The following is a 15,597-nucleotide window of genomic DNA, read 5'->3' as shown; positions in this document are numbered from 1 at the left end:
AGATCTTTCAACCACTGAGCTTGTGCACACAACGGCACCCCACGGTTGTTTTCAGGCACATTTGAAGAAATGCATGTGTACTTCCTGCGGCAAGAATTGTCGAAAGAGTGCTGATGACATCACTCTGAGTGCATTTCATGAGAACTTCCACGAGCTTTGTTAAACCAATTTCTCACTTCGTAGTAGAACACAATTCAGTTTGGGGCAACCTGCAGACACTCTGATGGTTGAGCACAAATCGATGATTTTGATTGTAAGGAAAACTCTTCCCGCAACGATCATTTACAAGGTAATAATAGTTTATTACTATGCCTGAATGCAAACTCTAGGAATGAAAAAGAAAAAAAAAAAGGTGGACAGTTGTTGCCATAGCTCTACCAGTAGACAAAGTGACACGAACAGTTTTTGGATTCGGCTTCCACTGTCAACAAAGCTTTTTCCTTCACGAAGAAAAAGCAATTGATACCCTAACATTAAACTATTTCTACAAATTATTTCCCCTATGCATTTTTTCGGCTTCACTATATCCTCGCTCCTTGTAGTTGTTCAAGAAAACAAGAGATCTAGTCTCCTCAATTTCCCCTTCATTCTTTTCTACGCTGCACAGCCTTGGCGGAAGAGCAGATGCAAAGTAAGTACCCCAGTAGTAGCACCTAATGTTGACACAACATTGCCGCTACATTGAGAAAGTTGCTTCAACATTGTGGCAACATTGCGTGCCTTTTCAAACCCTGCACGGGAAGGAGCATGTGTGCTTGCTGAATCTCAGCTGAATAAACCTGCGGCTGACTAGCCAATGCATGCCGCCTTCTGGGCTCAGTGTTCACGCTTCACAAGGGCCAAGCAGTCCTTACAGTTAATTGCAATGGCGGGTTTTAAGCACACCTAGAGAAGCATATTCGTTTTTTTTTTCTTGTGTACTTATTTATTTGCACCCTCAAAACACAACGTTATGCAGGGAGGGGGTTAAGAACTCCGAAAAATTTGACATAAATCACAACGAAATACACAAAGTATTTAATTGGTGCGTAGAAGCTATCAGTATGGATAAAGAGTTTAATCTAAATGACATACAAAGAGAAAAAGACACTATGAGAATAATGTAAGTTTATTAGGCTATTGCATTATAAATGTAACAATGAAACAATTCACGCACCTTTAATTCTGGCATTGGCATTTAATTGTGGACTTAACGTTTAACAATTAATGTCAAAGCCACTGAGTCATTGTGGCAGCTCCTCTGTTCCTGATGGAGCAATTTCGCTACAATGGCTGCATATTCTAGGCGAAAGTGTGACGACTGCTGCCACGTGTATTATACTGATCCTTTTTTTTTTCATTTTGACACCACTCTGCCAAATGATTATGTGGTTGTTACACTATTCCTGCTTCCTCTGCATCTGACATGCATTGATCTGTGCTGGACCAGCTGCTGGCCTCTTAGCCATTGGTCCAACTTGCCTTGTAAAAAGGACAACGAAGGAACATTATCAGCCAACCTAGATTAACAGGTTATTCATCTAGAATTGTATCATGTTCTACGTGCAAATAGATGATTTTGTTGCATAAAAAATTACCAACAATTAAGATAATCCGAAAGGTGAAATTTGAGGCAGCTGCATGAGCATTTTCATCTCGTGGGTCCCTTGGCGACGGCAGTGATGAGATTCTCTTTCGGTTGTGCGAACTGCAATGTTGCATTGCTCATTGTTCAGAAGGAACTGGCGAAAATCTGATCTATGGGTCAAGCACATCAGCTTTTAAACAGAATTCGTGGAAGGCTCCAGAGTAATCGGGTGGCTTCCAGGAAGTACTACACAACTCGTGTCACGCATACAATCACATTACAAATACTATGGTACAATCTTGATGGCAGTGGCAGTGATGGTCTTTTCTGTCTGTGGCATGAACTGCAGGGCCCTCCTCACCCTTTTACCATTCCTTCCATGCTTGTAGTCTCGTACTTCATTCTCCTTTCTCTAAGGGCAGGTGTTAAGCTGAGATCACTTCAGAGAAATAAAGTCCAGACTGTGCTGCCTAAGCTGGCTAAGTGGACGGGAACTCCTCATGGCGTACTAGTAAAAGCTCGTTAATTCGGATTTCAAGGGACCGGAAAAAAATTTTCAAATTAACCGAATACTGAATTATCAAAAGTATCAAGAAAACAATAAACAAATGTTTATTTCATCAATGCACTTTCATTTCCTTGATGAATATATAAATACCGCACTTAATTTGTATAACAGCAGCGTAAGAGCCGCAATTTTTGTCATTCACAATTTCGTTCACAATGTGACCACGGCTCAATACCCCTGTGCCTTAACCTGAAACGTGCTCTGAACCAATCTCTTGTTATGTACCGCCACCACCAACACCACCACATGCACGAGGCAATCATTTTTGTGCCGTGAAAATGGCCGGCAACTGATCGTTCGTCCATCACAATGTAGCAAGCAAGTTTCATGCCAGCATGAGGACCGCAGCTGGAGCTCTTCATTTTCAACAGCTTACATGATGTTTGACCTTTGTGACATTCTGCGCGCACTGGCCAAAGTCGAAATGAAGCTACTGAATGCCGCATCCACTGTGAATGAAACCATGGTCGCTTACGACACGATCACAATGTCCATGGAGTTCTGAAGGCACGTGCGTGGCCTTTGCTCAGAGTTAAAACAAAACTGCTGAGCACCGCATCTGCTAAGCACCGCATCTGCTGAAGGAATCTGGCTCGCTAATGCACAATCATAGATGGCGACTATGCAGTCCTGAAAGCACGCAGGAAAAACGAAACTGCTGCTTGTTTCAGCGTTGACCCAAGTCGCTACAGAAGCGATCATAGATAGCACCCATGCAGTTTATGTGCCATGTAAAAAAAAAAAAAAAACGAAACAGGTTTGCTGCAGCCGCTGAATCCTTGGTCACCAACAATGCGATTGTGGATGGCAACTGTGCCTTTCTAAAGCCCTGCGGCCATTTGGGTTGTCTGCAAACACCATTCTTGCTCCTTTATGTCGTACATTTGCAGTGCTTCATGGTTGGTGCGCTCCAAGGATAATCCGAATTAACCATGTTGCGGCCAAATATGAACAAATTAATTAGAGTTTGATGCCATTAAACAATGCACATACTTGCTGGGACCGTGTTGCGGTAATTAACCATGTTGTGGCCAAATATGAACAAATTAATGAGAGTTTGATGCCGTTAAACAATGCATATACTTGCTGGGACCAAAAAACACTTCTGAATTATCAGATTTTCCAAATCAACGAGCGCCGAATGAACGAGCTTTTACTGCATAATGTTAATCAACATGTGCCCACATTCTACCCTCTCTTTCCATCGGCTTGTTGCATGCAATTCCCTCACAGGTTCTGCAACGTATGGCATAGCCCATAGTCTAAGTACAAAGACCCACAAGCATGAAATACGACACTTACTAACATGTCTTCTACTTTTTTCTTTCATGCAGCAGAGAAATGGTGAGCCTGTCAGTCAAGCAGCTTGCTGTGTTTGCTGCACATCTAGCATTATATTAAAGCATCTTTTTACAGAGATAAAGGTAAAAATGGCCTTTATAATAGGCACTGTATATGACAGGAAAAAGAAAGAGTATGGACAAAGAAAGAAAGAAAGAAAGAAAGAAAGAAAGTTCTTGGTTCATAGTCCCTACCTTACTGACGCATGTACTTGTTCATGTTTTACTTGGTGAGCGTTCCTCACTCTCCAACAAATGGTATGGTCTATAATGCTTTTTTATTGCAAAAATGACACCACAAGATAGAAGACAGGACAAGGCGAAGACAGGGAGTGCTTTGTCCTGTCTTCTGTATTGTGGTGTCATTTTTGCACTAAAAAGCATTATGGATTCACACCAACTAGCCCGCCAACACATTGTGTTGAAATGCTATGGTGTTCTGTGCGACACACACCTTTACACTTTGGAAGCTTCCTGTCATCGACGATTACAATCAGAGTGCCTGTGCAACGCGCACAGCTGTGCACATTCCAGAACTTAAGCGAGCACCAGTGAATACGCTGGAATGTACGATGACACGTATATAGAAGCAGACACGTTTCGCCTATGGAATAGATTTCGATAGCGAATGGCTGCGCTTGCAGTGCACTCATTGCATTACGAGTGTTCTTTTTTTTTCTTTGCACAGGTTTATCCAACTAAGAGTTCAACCTTTACCTTATGGTTTGGGTTGCCATATTCTGCATTGTCACAAAAGTGACACGTTATAGTCAAGTTCCAAGTAGAGACTCCACCATTACACTGAGCACACCAGCTGCGATGGTTTACTGCTATCCAAGTGTTTACTACAAGTCAAAATACATCCAACTTGTCATGTGCTTCTGCTTGACTTGAATGTATCAGAGAAATTTTCATATGCTTTCCATGCATTCTCTGCCAGAATTGCTTCCACGCATTTGTGAGACTAAAATCCATTACTCAAGGCGTAGTTCATCACAGAGTGTGGCTGGTCAACTATGCAGGCTTTGACAACCCATGGTTAACTAATACACTGTGGTGCTCATATAGGCCTTCAAAGGCCACAGCCAACATATTCAGTATCTTTAAATAGTCAAGGCAGTGATGCAGGCTAGTTGGTTTGAGTCACAGTTGATGCCTAGTGCCCTTCCTGTGTATGTGTTCCTTACTTGTGTCTGCGTCTGGTTTCTTGCGCTACGAATGTGATTATAAGGGATCTTTGAGTAGCACATAGTATGCTAATTAGATAAGGGACACGACCATGCTATCTTTTTAGGGCTTCTCCAGCTGAGCAGCTTGGCTTGACCCTGGTTGAAGCGTTGAGTGCTACCTCCCTCAGCACTATAGTACCTTCTTTTTTATATATAGCATATACGAAACAAAATGTTTGGATGCACTCACCTTGATTCAATATAAGTGCATGCATCTCTTATAATGTAAAATTTAATGCTTTGCAAATAGTGTGATTAAGATGCTCATGAGCTTGAAACGTTTCATAGGATCTTGATAAATTAATGCTACTAGCTTTGATGACTACTTTCTGGCTGGCTGTCTGCAAATTTTCAGCTCATATTGATGAGACATGTACATGTAGATTTCTAGCACACGGATTTACATGCTTGTGTCATGAAACTGAACAACTGCATTTGGTGTGCTCCTGAAAATTAGGTTCAAAGGACTTTTTGAGATGTTTTACGAAAGGAGTAAACCACTCCGAACAAAAGCTTTCTGAATGTGCCTCATATGAATGGAGGCAACTCCAATTTGACACTGTCCCTGATACACTATGTATTGTGAACTTCCCCTAATTTGTCATTTTTATGCATTGAAAATCTGTGCCACCATGTGCCCATACAAAGAGGGCCACCATGGTCTGCCAATCATTCCACTCAGTACTGCGATCAGCTTGGCCTTTCAGATCCCGTGTTATGACTACACGGCACAGAGTCGCTGCTTTTCATCACCAAATAGTACTAATTTACGAATCAGTAGCATTTCTCTCTTTATTTGCTGTTGCCAGAGTCACTGCTTACCTACTTTGACATTTAAGGAAAAAGAATAAAAACAAGTGAACTGCGAGGCAACATTGTGTGCACCATGATGTTTTGTTTATAGTCTGTTGACTGTCATTAATATAAGTTTTTTTTTTTTGTTCATTTGCCTCAACCAATGGCATCTTCCATAAATCATTGACAAATTGCACCGGTGTGCACCAGGGCACACCGGTGTGCTGTTTTGTCCAATCATCGAAGCGCCTGGGCACCCCAGTATGCACCGGTGCGATTTGTCGAAGATGCCATACGCTGCAGCACACCTAAGCCTGTTCATTGTTTTGGCAGCAATTCTAGAGAACCTTAATGGTGTCTCTATTACGCCCATTTTTGTCTCGTTTTTGTTGTGTTCTTGTTGTTCACATATCCTACAGCTTTTGTGTTCCATACAGAGTCAGCTGCTAAATTTTTACATTCTCACTTCTGATAGTAATATTCCTAATAACAATTCATGCCTTTAGACCACAGTATACACACACGTAAAAAAAGAGACGGCACATCAAACAGTGCGAAGACAACTTCTTACCCCTTGCCTTGAAAGATGAACCTTGCGGACAGAGCCAAGGCAAGTGCTCCGATCGCGCAAGCAAAGTTCGCAGCTGCGCTAAGGCCCTTGACGTGACCTGGCTGTTCTTTTGGCACCTTGCTTATTAATCACAGCTTAATTATTTCCACACAAACTACAAGGTTAGGCTAGTAATTACTCCACACGAACTACGATGTTAAGACTACCACACATGTCACTGTTATCTTCAAGACCACACAGCTTTAACATTAGTTGCATCGACAAGTGACCCAGTAAAACACAGGTACACAGCTCACCACAGCAAATCAACAACAAAACAGCACAAACAGAAACACGAAAAGAAAGTCAAACTAGACAGCGACGAGTGGACAAAATATAATTGTATTATTCCTTTCAAGCACTTCTTTTTCTCTTCACCCCAACCCCCCCCCTCCTTTTTTTTCCCCGATGAGAATGCTTGTAATGCTAAACAAGCACAGCATACTGGGCAGTGTAAACATTTCTTGCAAAGTAAATTTTCCATTCCAACGAAGTATTTAAGTAGCTTGTTCCACGAGCATAAAGGTAGTCTGAAAGATGACAGAGAACACCCAAGGGGTGCGTAAGGTGAGATGATTAAATTAAGGGCAGGTGCAGTTGTGTAAGAAAGCAATCGCACATGCTCACAAGTTTAGGAATCGCCTATTAATACTGCCTTTTTCTTTTTTTGAGAGATACATTTCATTATTGTGCTGGCAACCTGAACCAAAGACCCAATAAATCTAGTTCCCACGAAGCAGGGGCAGTCGTGGGCACGTTAGTGGCCAAACGTAACAGTGCTAGACAAGTTGCCTGGCGCAGGTAAATAACCCTATTACTATTACAAGTTCTAACGAAGTAGCCTGCTACGTTTAATGCCGATCAACTAATGCTATCTTTCAGTTACTATGAGAACAGTGAAACGTCGTAAGCACAAACAATATATTTGGTTTCAATTTAGATTCATAGCAAAGAGGTGTCATAGTCATTCTGGGGCAAACATATGTACTATCAGTGTTGTCATTTTCCATTTGTCTCACGCTTTTCCCTTCATTGATAAAATGCCATTATTCGCTCGAGGCAAATTACAAGTGTTTTAGCAGCTCTAACGGAATAACGTTGCCATTACCATGTAGAAAGGAACAGTGTTGCTGTTAGAAGGCATCCGTAAAACTAACTGGTTGCTGGTAACGTGTTATTAGTATTAATAACTAATTACTGCCCAAGAATGAGCAGAGCGATACAAGATGCACAAGATTTATGTCTTGTGGCAATAAAGTGTTCACTGCGGTGAAGCCGCACTGCACTTCAAGGCGGTAGTGATTGAATGTTTCAGGACAAAGTTGCTTCCAGAGCATTGCTTATGTTAATAACTGTGCGGGACTGGCTTTTGTAGAGCCCTGAGCATCGTTGCGTGCAGTTAGTTTCCAAAAATCGTAACTGGAGCATTTCTTACGCACATGTGATTATGGTGACTTTACATGAGTATTACTGATGGCCCAAGTTTAAAGCGGCCCTAAAGAGAAAAACGATTCAACCTGTATTGGTAAATTACCTTTTCGCAAGAACAAAAAGGGCGTTTTTGTTGCACAAAAACAAAATACATGCACTGCCTCTGCCTTCATGTACCGGCCCCTACTAGGTCAGGTCCCAGAATTTGATGGCATCTGCTAGGGCCTGTATAATTCCTTATTCGTAAAAATGAACTACATCATGTTTTAACCCTTTCTCTGTCACTGACGCGCTGGTACGTACTCCGTTATGCGTTCGAAAATTCACTCTGGAGCGCAAAGCTGGCGTATTTTGCATGATTCGACTCGTTGCGCCATTTTCGCTCCTTGCTGTGTTGATACGTGTAATGAAGAGATCCTTCTTGATACGTGTAATGAAGAAGATCCTTCTTTGCTGGGGGGGGGCACGGTCGCTCTGCGGCTTTATACTCTCTCAGGAAGAGTGAACATGCGGCGCGCATTCGATTACGGGCACAAGGGTTGTTTTACCATCTGCCACAGGTTTCCAGAGGTTGTTTTTTTTTTTTTTTTATTCTGTTGGAGTGTCTGTTGCGGCATGTCAAGTTCAGAGGCGCTCGCTCTTGCCTCTCCAATAAACCAAAACATGACTCGACCACTGCTTCCACTTGCTCGCCACGGCCTTGCTTGCTGCTATCAGCAGTAAACGAGGTTGTTGTATCCCCTTTCCGTGCCCATATGTCATCTTGACTTTAAAGCGCGCTATTTCTCTTGAGTTTCAAGCTTTCCAGATATTTCTGAAACGAAGCCGACACTCGGGGTATATCACAGCAAGAAGCACCCAACAGTGAAAAAGTTAAGAGAGCTGGAAATTTAAAATTGAGAGTTTCGGGAAAATTTACTCGCCCAATGTGCCCAAATAGTAAAAAAAGGGATGACACTGAAATGCATGATGTGACACACATTCAGCTGCTTGGGTATGGAAATGAAATAAAAAAAAAACAATGAAAGTTTTGACTTTCGTTTTCTCTTTCAACGACAAACCCGTGATCACTAAATTGCAAATGAGAATGTTGTGAAAGAATAATTTATCAATTTAAACTCATTTACTGTTTCACTATAGTGTTGCTTCTACAGCGTGAAAGTGACAAAGAAAGTTTAGCTTCCTGTAGGTAAGGGCACACAGACTCAAGTATGCAAATCGAGATGTAGCGTTCAGAACCGGGGAACTTTCTAGGCTAATAGCGACTATTTTAGATCATGAAACGCACTAAAATTGTGATCAAACATAAAGTAGTTTTGCACGGTGTCATCCCGCAGAAACTGCATGCTCTGGTCAGTCGAGGCAGCTGCAGTCAGTGGCAATTAAATGCAATTAAATTAGGGCAGTGGCAATTAAATGCAGTCTCTTCGACTCACTCAAAACCAAGTCTTGAACTCAAACAAGAATAGCTGTATATCTTGTCAGCATTACCATTAAATCATGCTTGGCAAGTCGCTAATGAAAACAAGCTATGCTATGCCAGAACTAACGATTTGGCTTCTCTGTTTAACAAACTAGAAAGCAAAGCTAAGCGAGACTGCTTTCTTTCAGAGGCTCATTTTTTTTGCAGTGTTCCTAACTTACTGTTGTCTCCGTCTCCTGTCATTTATTTTTATTCCTTTCCCATTTCTTTCTTCCTATCTTCATCTCCCGTTTCTCTTGCTTCCTCCTGAAAGAGGAGGCAAGCATTGTGCCACACTCTATGGCAGTTGTCAGCCAGCTCATTCCATACATTCTTTGTCTCTTGTACATGTGTATATGTTCGTGTATCAAATAATAATAATAATAATAATAATAATAATAATAATAATAATAATAATAATAATAATAATAATAATAATAGCTCAACTACCCACTGTGTCGTTACTACCACAATGGTAGTGATCAGTACATAAAATGTGTGATGGTGCTAAAACTAAAGTTCCCATCTAAAACTTCAAGAACTATAAAAACCCTAAAAAGTAAACTAAAAAACTAAACGCAAGTAAAAAGAGAAATTGATAATTCAAATAAAGGTCATAATGCACGCTTCTTTTATCCAAACTACCACAACTGGCATGCACAACACGACTTGCAAGGGTAGTCGGCTAGTGAGAACAAGTGGACCACGCGTGCTAAAGCCAAGTCTAGCGTATGCGCATGCTAAAAGTTAGGAAACAACGCATGCTTCGTTCCCATGCTTGCGGGCATCGCACTCTAGTGTAGGACAGGGCGCTATGGGGGCACCCGAAAGGTAGTTCATGCAAGCTGCAAAAGAGAACGGAAGAGGAAGAGAAAGAAAAGAGAGAACGAAAGACACACGTGAACACAAATGGCACTGAGCGAAGAATGAGTTGCACATGAACGAGGTGCAACAACTGAAAAAGAAAAAAAAAGAGGAAAAGACGAAATGTTTAGTGGTATCAATCACAGTTGACCGTATGGAAGCACTCAGACACACGCACACGGAACTTTCAGTCGAGAAACGCACGATTAAACTACCACTGCAGGCGTTAAGACCACAAAGGCGACAGTCGGTAAATTACATACTAAAGCTCCAGCTTTTTTTCTCCACCGTTCCCTTCTAAACTGTGCGCTTCACGACGCTGTGTAAACTATTGAACCGGCCTTTGTAATGTGCCCAACTAGAAAGCAAATCTTTTTTCTTACAGTGCGCAAGTACCGTTTCGAAGTTGGTAATTGCACTGTAATTTCGCTCATCATGTCTATCGGAATCGTACTGTACTTACTCGATTATAGTGCACCCTCAACGTTAATTCAATGCACTCAATTACAATGCACACCTCAATTTCTGTGAACTCTTCTAGTCAAGAAAGAGTGCTAATGAGACTCAAGTAAATATGGCAAGTAGTGGTTTCCGGTAATAATATGCTTACATAAGAAATACATTGTGAACAGGGCCCTGTTGGTGGAGTTGTGAATAAAGTCACTCATAATGAATCACTATAAAACTTAGGCCTCAGAGACTGGTAAGCCCATAAGCATTGCTGAGAATCTTTGAGGCCACACTCCAAGATTAGCCTACATCTGGCAGCCAGCAGGTGCCCTCACTGAATGCCAAGTAGCTATTCAAAGTCTGATAACATTACCAGACAATTTACCAGCGCTACAGCATTGCCAAGGTAGCTTGCCATGGCATATACCACTACTCATCTATCGGCAGTTTAGCAAAAGTTAAATTTCGGTGCAGTTGCTGTTCAACGTTCTCTTCGCTGTGTATGAAAGTGAAAGGAATGCAATGATGTATTGGGGAACCTTTCTTTTTTTTACTCCACGAGATTAAAGCATTAAAAGAAAAGAAAGAAGAAAAGAAAGCAAGGGCAATTCTCGACTTACCATCGGAGAGCATGTCAGGAGGGCTGTACTCCTCGTCACTGTCCACATCGTGACTCGTTGCGTCTTCATCGCCAGTTTCAGTTTCTGTCTCATCCTCTTCATCTTCTTCCTCCTCTCCTTCATCGTAGTCTTCTTCACCTGCACAGGAAGAGTGTTGTGGGCCATGAGGCGAACAGCCATAAAAAAATGCAGGAGTCCTCCTTGCCCCGTTGGGCAAATAGGGGGCAAGCAAAGCTTCATGTAGGCATGCCTCAAGTACAATCTTTTTTTCTTCTTTCTTCCTTTCTTCCTATTGCATTGCACAATGCTCCCTCTTACCCGTCTCCTTCCTCCATGCCAGGAATTGGACATTCATCCACGTGCTTAAGCAGCGCAACACTTCACTTGCCACAGGCAGAAACAACAACAGTCATGCATTCATATCCAGGCAGCAACAAAATGTGGCAACGTGAAATGACAAGTCGCCTCGATAACCTCGATAAAAGATCAGATTGCCGTATCAGAAATGGCCGATCGCAGACAAGTCCACGATTGAGAGAGCATCAATAATCGGAAAACGTGGCATACAAATATGCATGCGACAGTCACACCTTTAAGGGCCGCAATTTTTTTTGCATTCATGGGTGCAGTTTTTTTTTTTATTTCACACCTACAACACGTGTGAGGCAATACAAACTTTGCTCGACTAAAACACGCGTCAAGGTGGGACCAAAGTACGGCGTACGGCTGATTGAAAAACACACTGACACACATTTTTCAAAGGTGCATAACTGCTATAGTATGATTCTGACATGCAAAACCCTCGTGGCATGTTTTGACTTGGCACTGAAGTTGGTCTTCAAGTGCTGGACGCGGTATTGTTATACTCGCCGTTACACCATGACATGCAGGAAATTGATTTCCAGCAGGAATGAGGCAATGATGACATTTCCCATGAAATAAGTAAGCATGCTGCGTGCACTCGTTCTGGTTACAAGCTTCCGCATTAGCAGGGTAACACTAACGCTAAATTAGTCTCGAATGGTAGCGTGTTCTTTCACGTTACACCCTAACAGCCTCTCCAATCTCTTTGAATTCGTTGTGTTCCAAGTCAGCAGATGATTTGGATGTTGAAAAAGTTGCAGTTGAAGGCCTCACTTAAATCAATCAATCAATCAATCAATCAATCAATCAATCAATCAATCAATCAATCAATCAATCAATCAATCAATCAATCAATCAATCAATCAATCAATCAATCAATCAATTTTTACTTCTCTTAAATACACAGCATGCCAAAAGGATGAGCCCAAGAATCATCTATGCATCATTCTTATATCCATCGACTTCCAAAATTGCCAGCACAGTTATTGAGGCTTGGGGTACTTCTCTAGAGTGTTAAAGTTCACGATATTGTCAAAATTTGAATATTTTCATGGTGGCATGTGGTGACCACCATGATCTCACCCACTGTGTGTAACCTTGCTAACTCCTGCTCTGTTCTTTTTTGTTTCTTGGGGTTCTGATAAGTTATGTCACTGTTAGTCACTGCATGTCTTTGGTGCCACTGTTCCCTCCATGTAAGTAAAAGCTCGTTAATTCGACTCTCGTTAATTCGGAAAATCGGTTAATTCGGACACATCATCTGGTCCCTGTAAATATATGCATCACTCTATGAGACTGGGCGCTCGTTATTTCGGACAGATTTGACCGCAAATCGGTCGGCGACTTTCGGGCCGCTGGCGAGGCTCGAAAACGAAAAAAGAACCATTCGGAACAAAAGTGAAGCTCAAACGCAGCATCGCCATGGACATCAATTATCGGCTTGGCTTGACTTGAGACTGTTCGAACGCCTTTTCTTCGCGCGTGATAGCGTGTGGGTGGTGTGGGTTTGGCGCGGTGTCATTTTTGTTGCTTTGTTACCGTTGGTGTGCTGCATCGTTGAACGCTGTTTTATCGAGGAACAATTCAGTACGGCTCCTTTAGCTTGATCGTTGCTGGTGCTTTTGTGCTGACTTCTCGTGTGAACGCACTCTCCGCCGATGGCAACGCCGGCGAAGCGGCCCAAGTACGAGGCCAAGGACTTCACCACCAAAGTAGAAATTTTGCGTGCCCTGAAAAACGGGCTCTCCCGGCAAGAAGTAGCTCCTGTGCCATGACGTCGGCAAACAATACGACGCGAGTCTCCTGAGCGCTGTTAGCATTCTTCGCGCATGTGTGGCAGAGCACGCCTGCGCACGCCATTGCCAACTGTTTCAGGCACAGTGGCTTTGTTGTACTCGACTCCAGCGATGCCGCAGTGGCCGTAGTGTCGCCGAACGACGGTGCCAATGACGGGCAGGATTTCGGAAGTGTTATGCCTGATGCAGTGACACTCGACGATTATATCGGCATTGATGGCGTTGCCACTGCCGGCTCTCTGACTGATGAGCAAATCGTCAAGGAAGTGATGCATGGCGACGCATCGTCCTTAAAGAATTTTGTTTTGGCACTGCAGACAGCATGCGAGCTGCTGAGCACCTTGAAGGGCTCAGAAAAATTGTGTCCGCGCGAATTTCTGCTCGAAAACAGAGACGCATCCGCGATTACCTTGTAAAGTAAAGGTATGTTGAAAAAACTCTTGCATTTATTGTGTTTATTTCGACCATTCGATAATTCGGACATTCGGTTAATTCGGACATTTTTTCCGGTCCCTAGAAATCCGAATTAACGAGCTTTTACTGTATACATTTTTCCTGTTTTTCGCAATAAACCTCAGTTGCAAGTAAGCGCATGTCGTTTGTCTGCCCTAGTCCACGTCGTCCTTTTAGCCTCTCACCCTCGTTAATAATCCTTCTTCTTCTTCACTACAATACCAACAAGCCCATGTAGCCGCCCTTACTGACAAAAGGCAGCTGGTGCGATGGCTGTCGCATGCAACAAACCTTCTGTGCTCGTCTCCTCGTCGTCCTCCTCGTCGCTTTCTTCTTCGTCGTCAGCTCCAGGTGACTTCGTGGGGCTTCGGGGCAATGCAACGCCATTGCCAACCTCGTGTCCCGTCTCGTCCTGAGTGGCAGTGGCCACGTCCAGGGAGGAGGCATGCTTGCGCTGCCACGTCTCGGCCATGTGGCGAGTGTCGTCCAGGTTCAACGAGTGCTCGATCTCCTCCACTAGGCTCTCCGAGTCGGTGCCCTCGTCAGAGCTGCACATTTAATTCAATTCAATTCCACTCAATTCAGTTTTATTTCAGGTATTCCTTGAGGAGACAGAGGCTAAAGGCTTTAGTCGCCTGACGGTGGCCTCTGCCCCCCGGGGTTCGCAACAGGTGCAGTACACAAAGGAAAACAGTAAACCTATACATTTCTAGAAAATAAATTACATACAAGATGAAATCGTAATCAAATGATACACCGATAATAATTACTATGACGCAAAGTGTTGATCACAATATAACAAAGTGGTGATAACAGTGGGGAAAAAAAAAGAAAACAAATAAACAAAAAACACCTGCACACAAACACAAAAGAGACGTTTACTTCTTGTTCGTTACTGTGTCCTGTTTTCCTCACGCTTCGCTTTGACATGAAAGAAACATTTCGTCACATGAAAAATGTTGTTTCAAGACAACATTATGAGCACAACATTTGAAGAGAGGCAAAAGGAGAACACGAAGTCAACATGCACTAATAAAGTAGTATTCTTCATAGTTAATAGACCAATAACAAGCACATCTCACTCGTGTAAACATTTATAATTATTTATACAGTGCATACTGCAGACCATAATGTGGTCCTCGCAGGGACGGGCATGCGTAATTATATACAAAAAAAGAAAAGAGGAAAGAAAACATACAATACATATTGTGGGAAGTACACATTGGTACTCAATATCAGCTGCAACACATTCCCTGTAGTCAAAGTGGCACTAACACTACATGGTGGCATACACAAAGCTTGGTAAACTAAACACTGTTCCCACTACTGGTATACTGTAAACGAATGTGAAGTACACCACATGTGGTTGAAGGGATTTGGGTCCCTTCAACAACAAGCGTCGTGTTGCAGCTCACATTGAGTGCGAGTGAATCTATCCGCACAACCACTTACCTACAAAATATATTTTTAAAATTTGTATTTTGTTGCTTTTCGTAAATGATTTTATTTCGGTGCTTTGCATAGTAAGATCCATCATTCCTGTAAAGCCCTTCTAATGGGGAGAGGGAGTCTTTGAAGTATAGTAAATAAATAAATCTACATGTAAAGTCGTGGACAAATTAAATGCGGACAAGAAACTACGAAGTGGAACTGCTTTTGCAAGTTATAACTCGAGAGCGCGATCTCGCGTTAGTAATCATCTGGTCGCACAAGATTGTTTTGATCCCACACTAAGTGTGCAAGTGTAAGCTGAAATCATGCCGACATTAAGTGTTGTGGTGAAAACAAATAACGAAAGGACATGTTTTTGCCATAACCTGTTCGTATGTCAATTGTCCCTGACATATAAATTATAAATATACAGTTATAATTAGAGGTTTACAAAAAGCAACAAGATAGAAATTTAAAAATATGACATATTTAGAAAACCCATCACAAGGTATGCAACAGATAGGGTGCGGTTAGAGAATTTCATTCGGACATAGTGCATGGAACGAAAAACTTACAGGCGTTTTCTTTAGCATACTGGCGTGCTACTGAATCACGGCG

General features: G+C 42.3%; 1 protein-coding gene across 1 annotated transcript in view; it reads right to left on the bottom strand.

The window, feature by feature from the left end:
* Positions 1–15,597, bottom strand: part of LOC119403408 (F-actin-monooxygenase MICAL3-like) — a 152,537-nt gene that overhangs the window by 80,795 nt on the left and 56,145 nt on the right. The window contains 2 exon segments of the mRNA XM_049418315.1: positions 10,937–11,074; positions 13,840–14,096. Coding sequence (XP_049274272.1) covers positions 10,937–11,074; positions 13,840–14,096 — 395 coding nt within the window.

Source organism: Rhipicephalus sanguineus, chromosome 8 (assembly GCF_013339695.2).
Source record: "Rhipicephalus sanguineus isolate Rsan-2018 chromosome 8, BIME_Rsan_1.4, whole genome shotgun sequence".
NCBI classification, from domain to species: domain Eukaryota; kingdom Metazoa; phylum Arthropoda; class Arachnida; order Ixodida; family Ixodidae; genus Rhipicephalus; species Rhipicephalus sanguineus.
The sequence above is the reverse complement of the archived record's forward strand: the minus strand, read 5'-3'. Positions and strand labels throughout refer to the sequence as shown.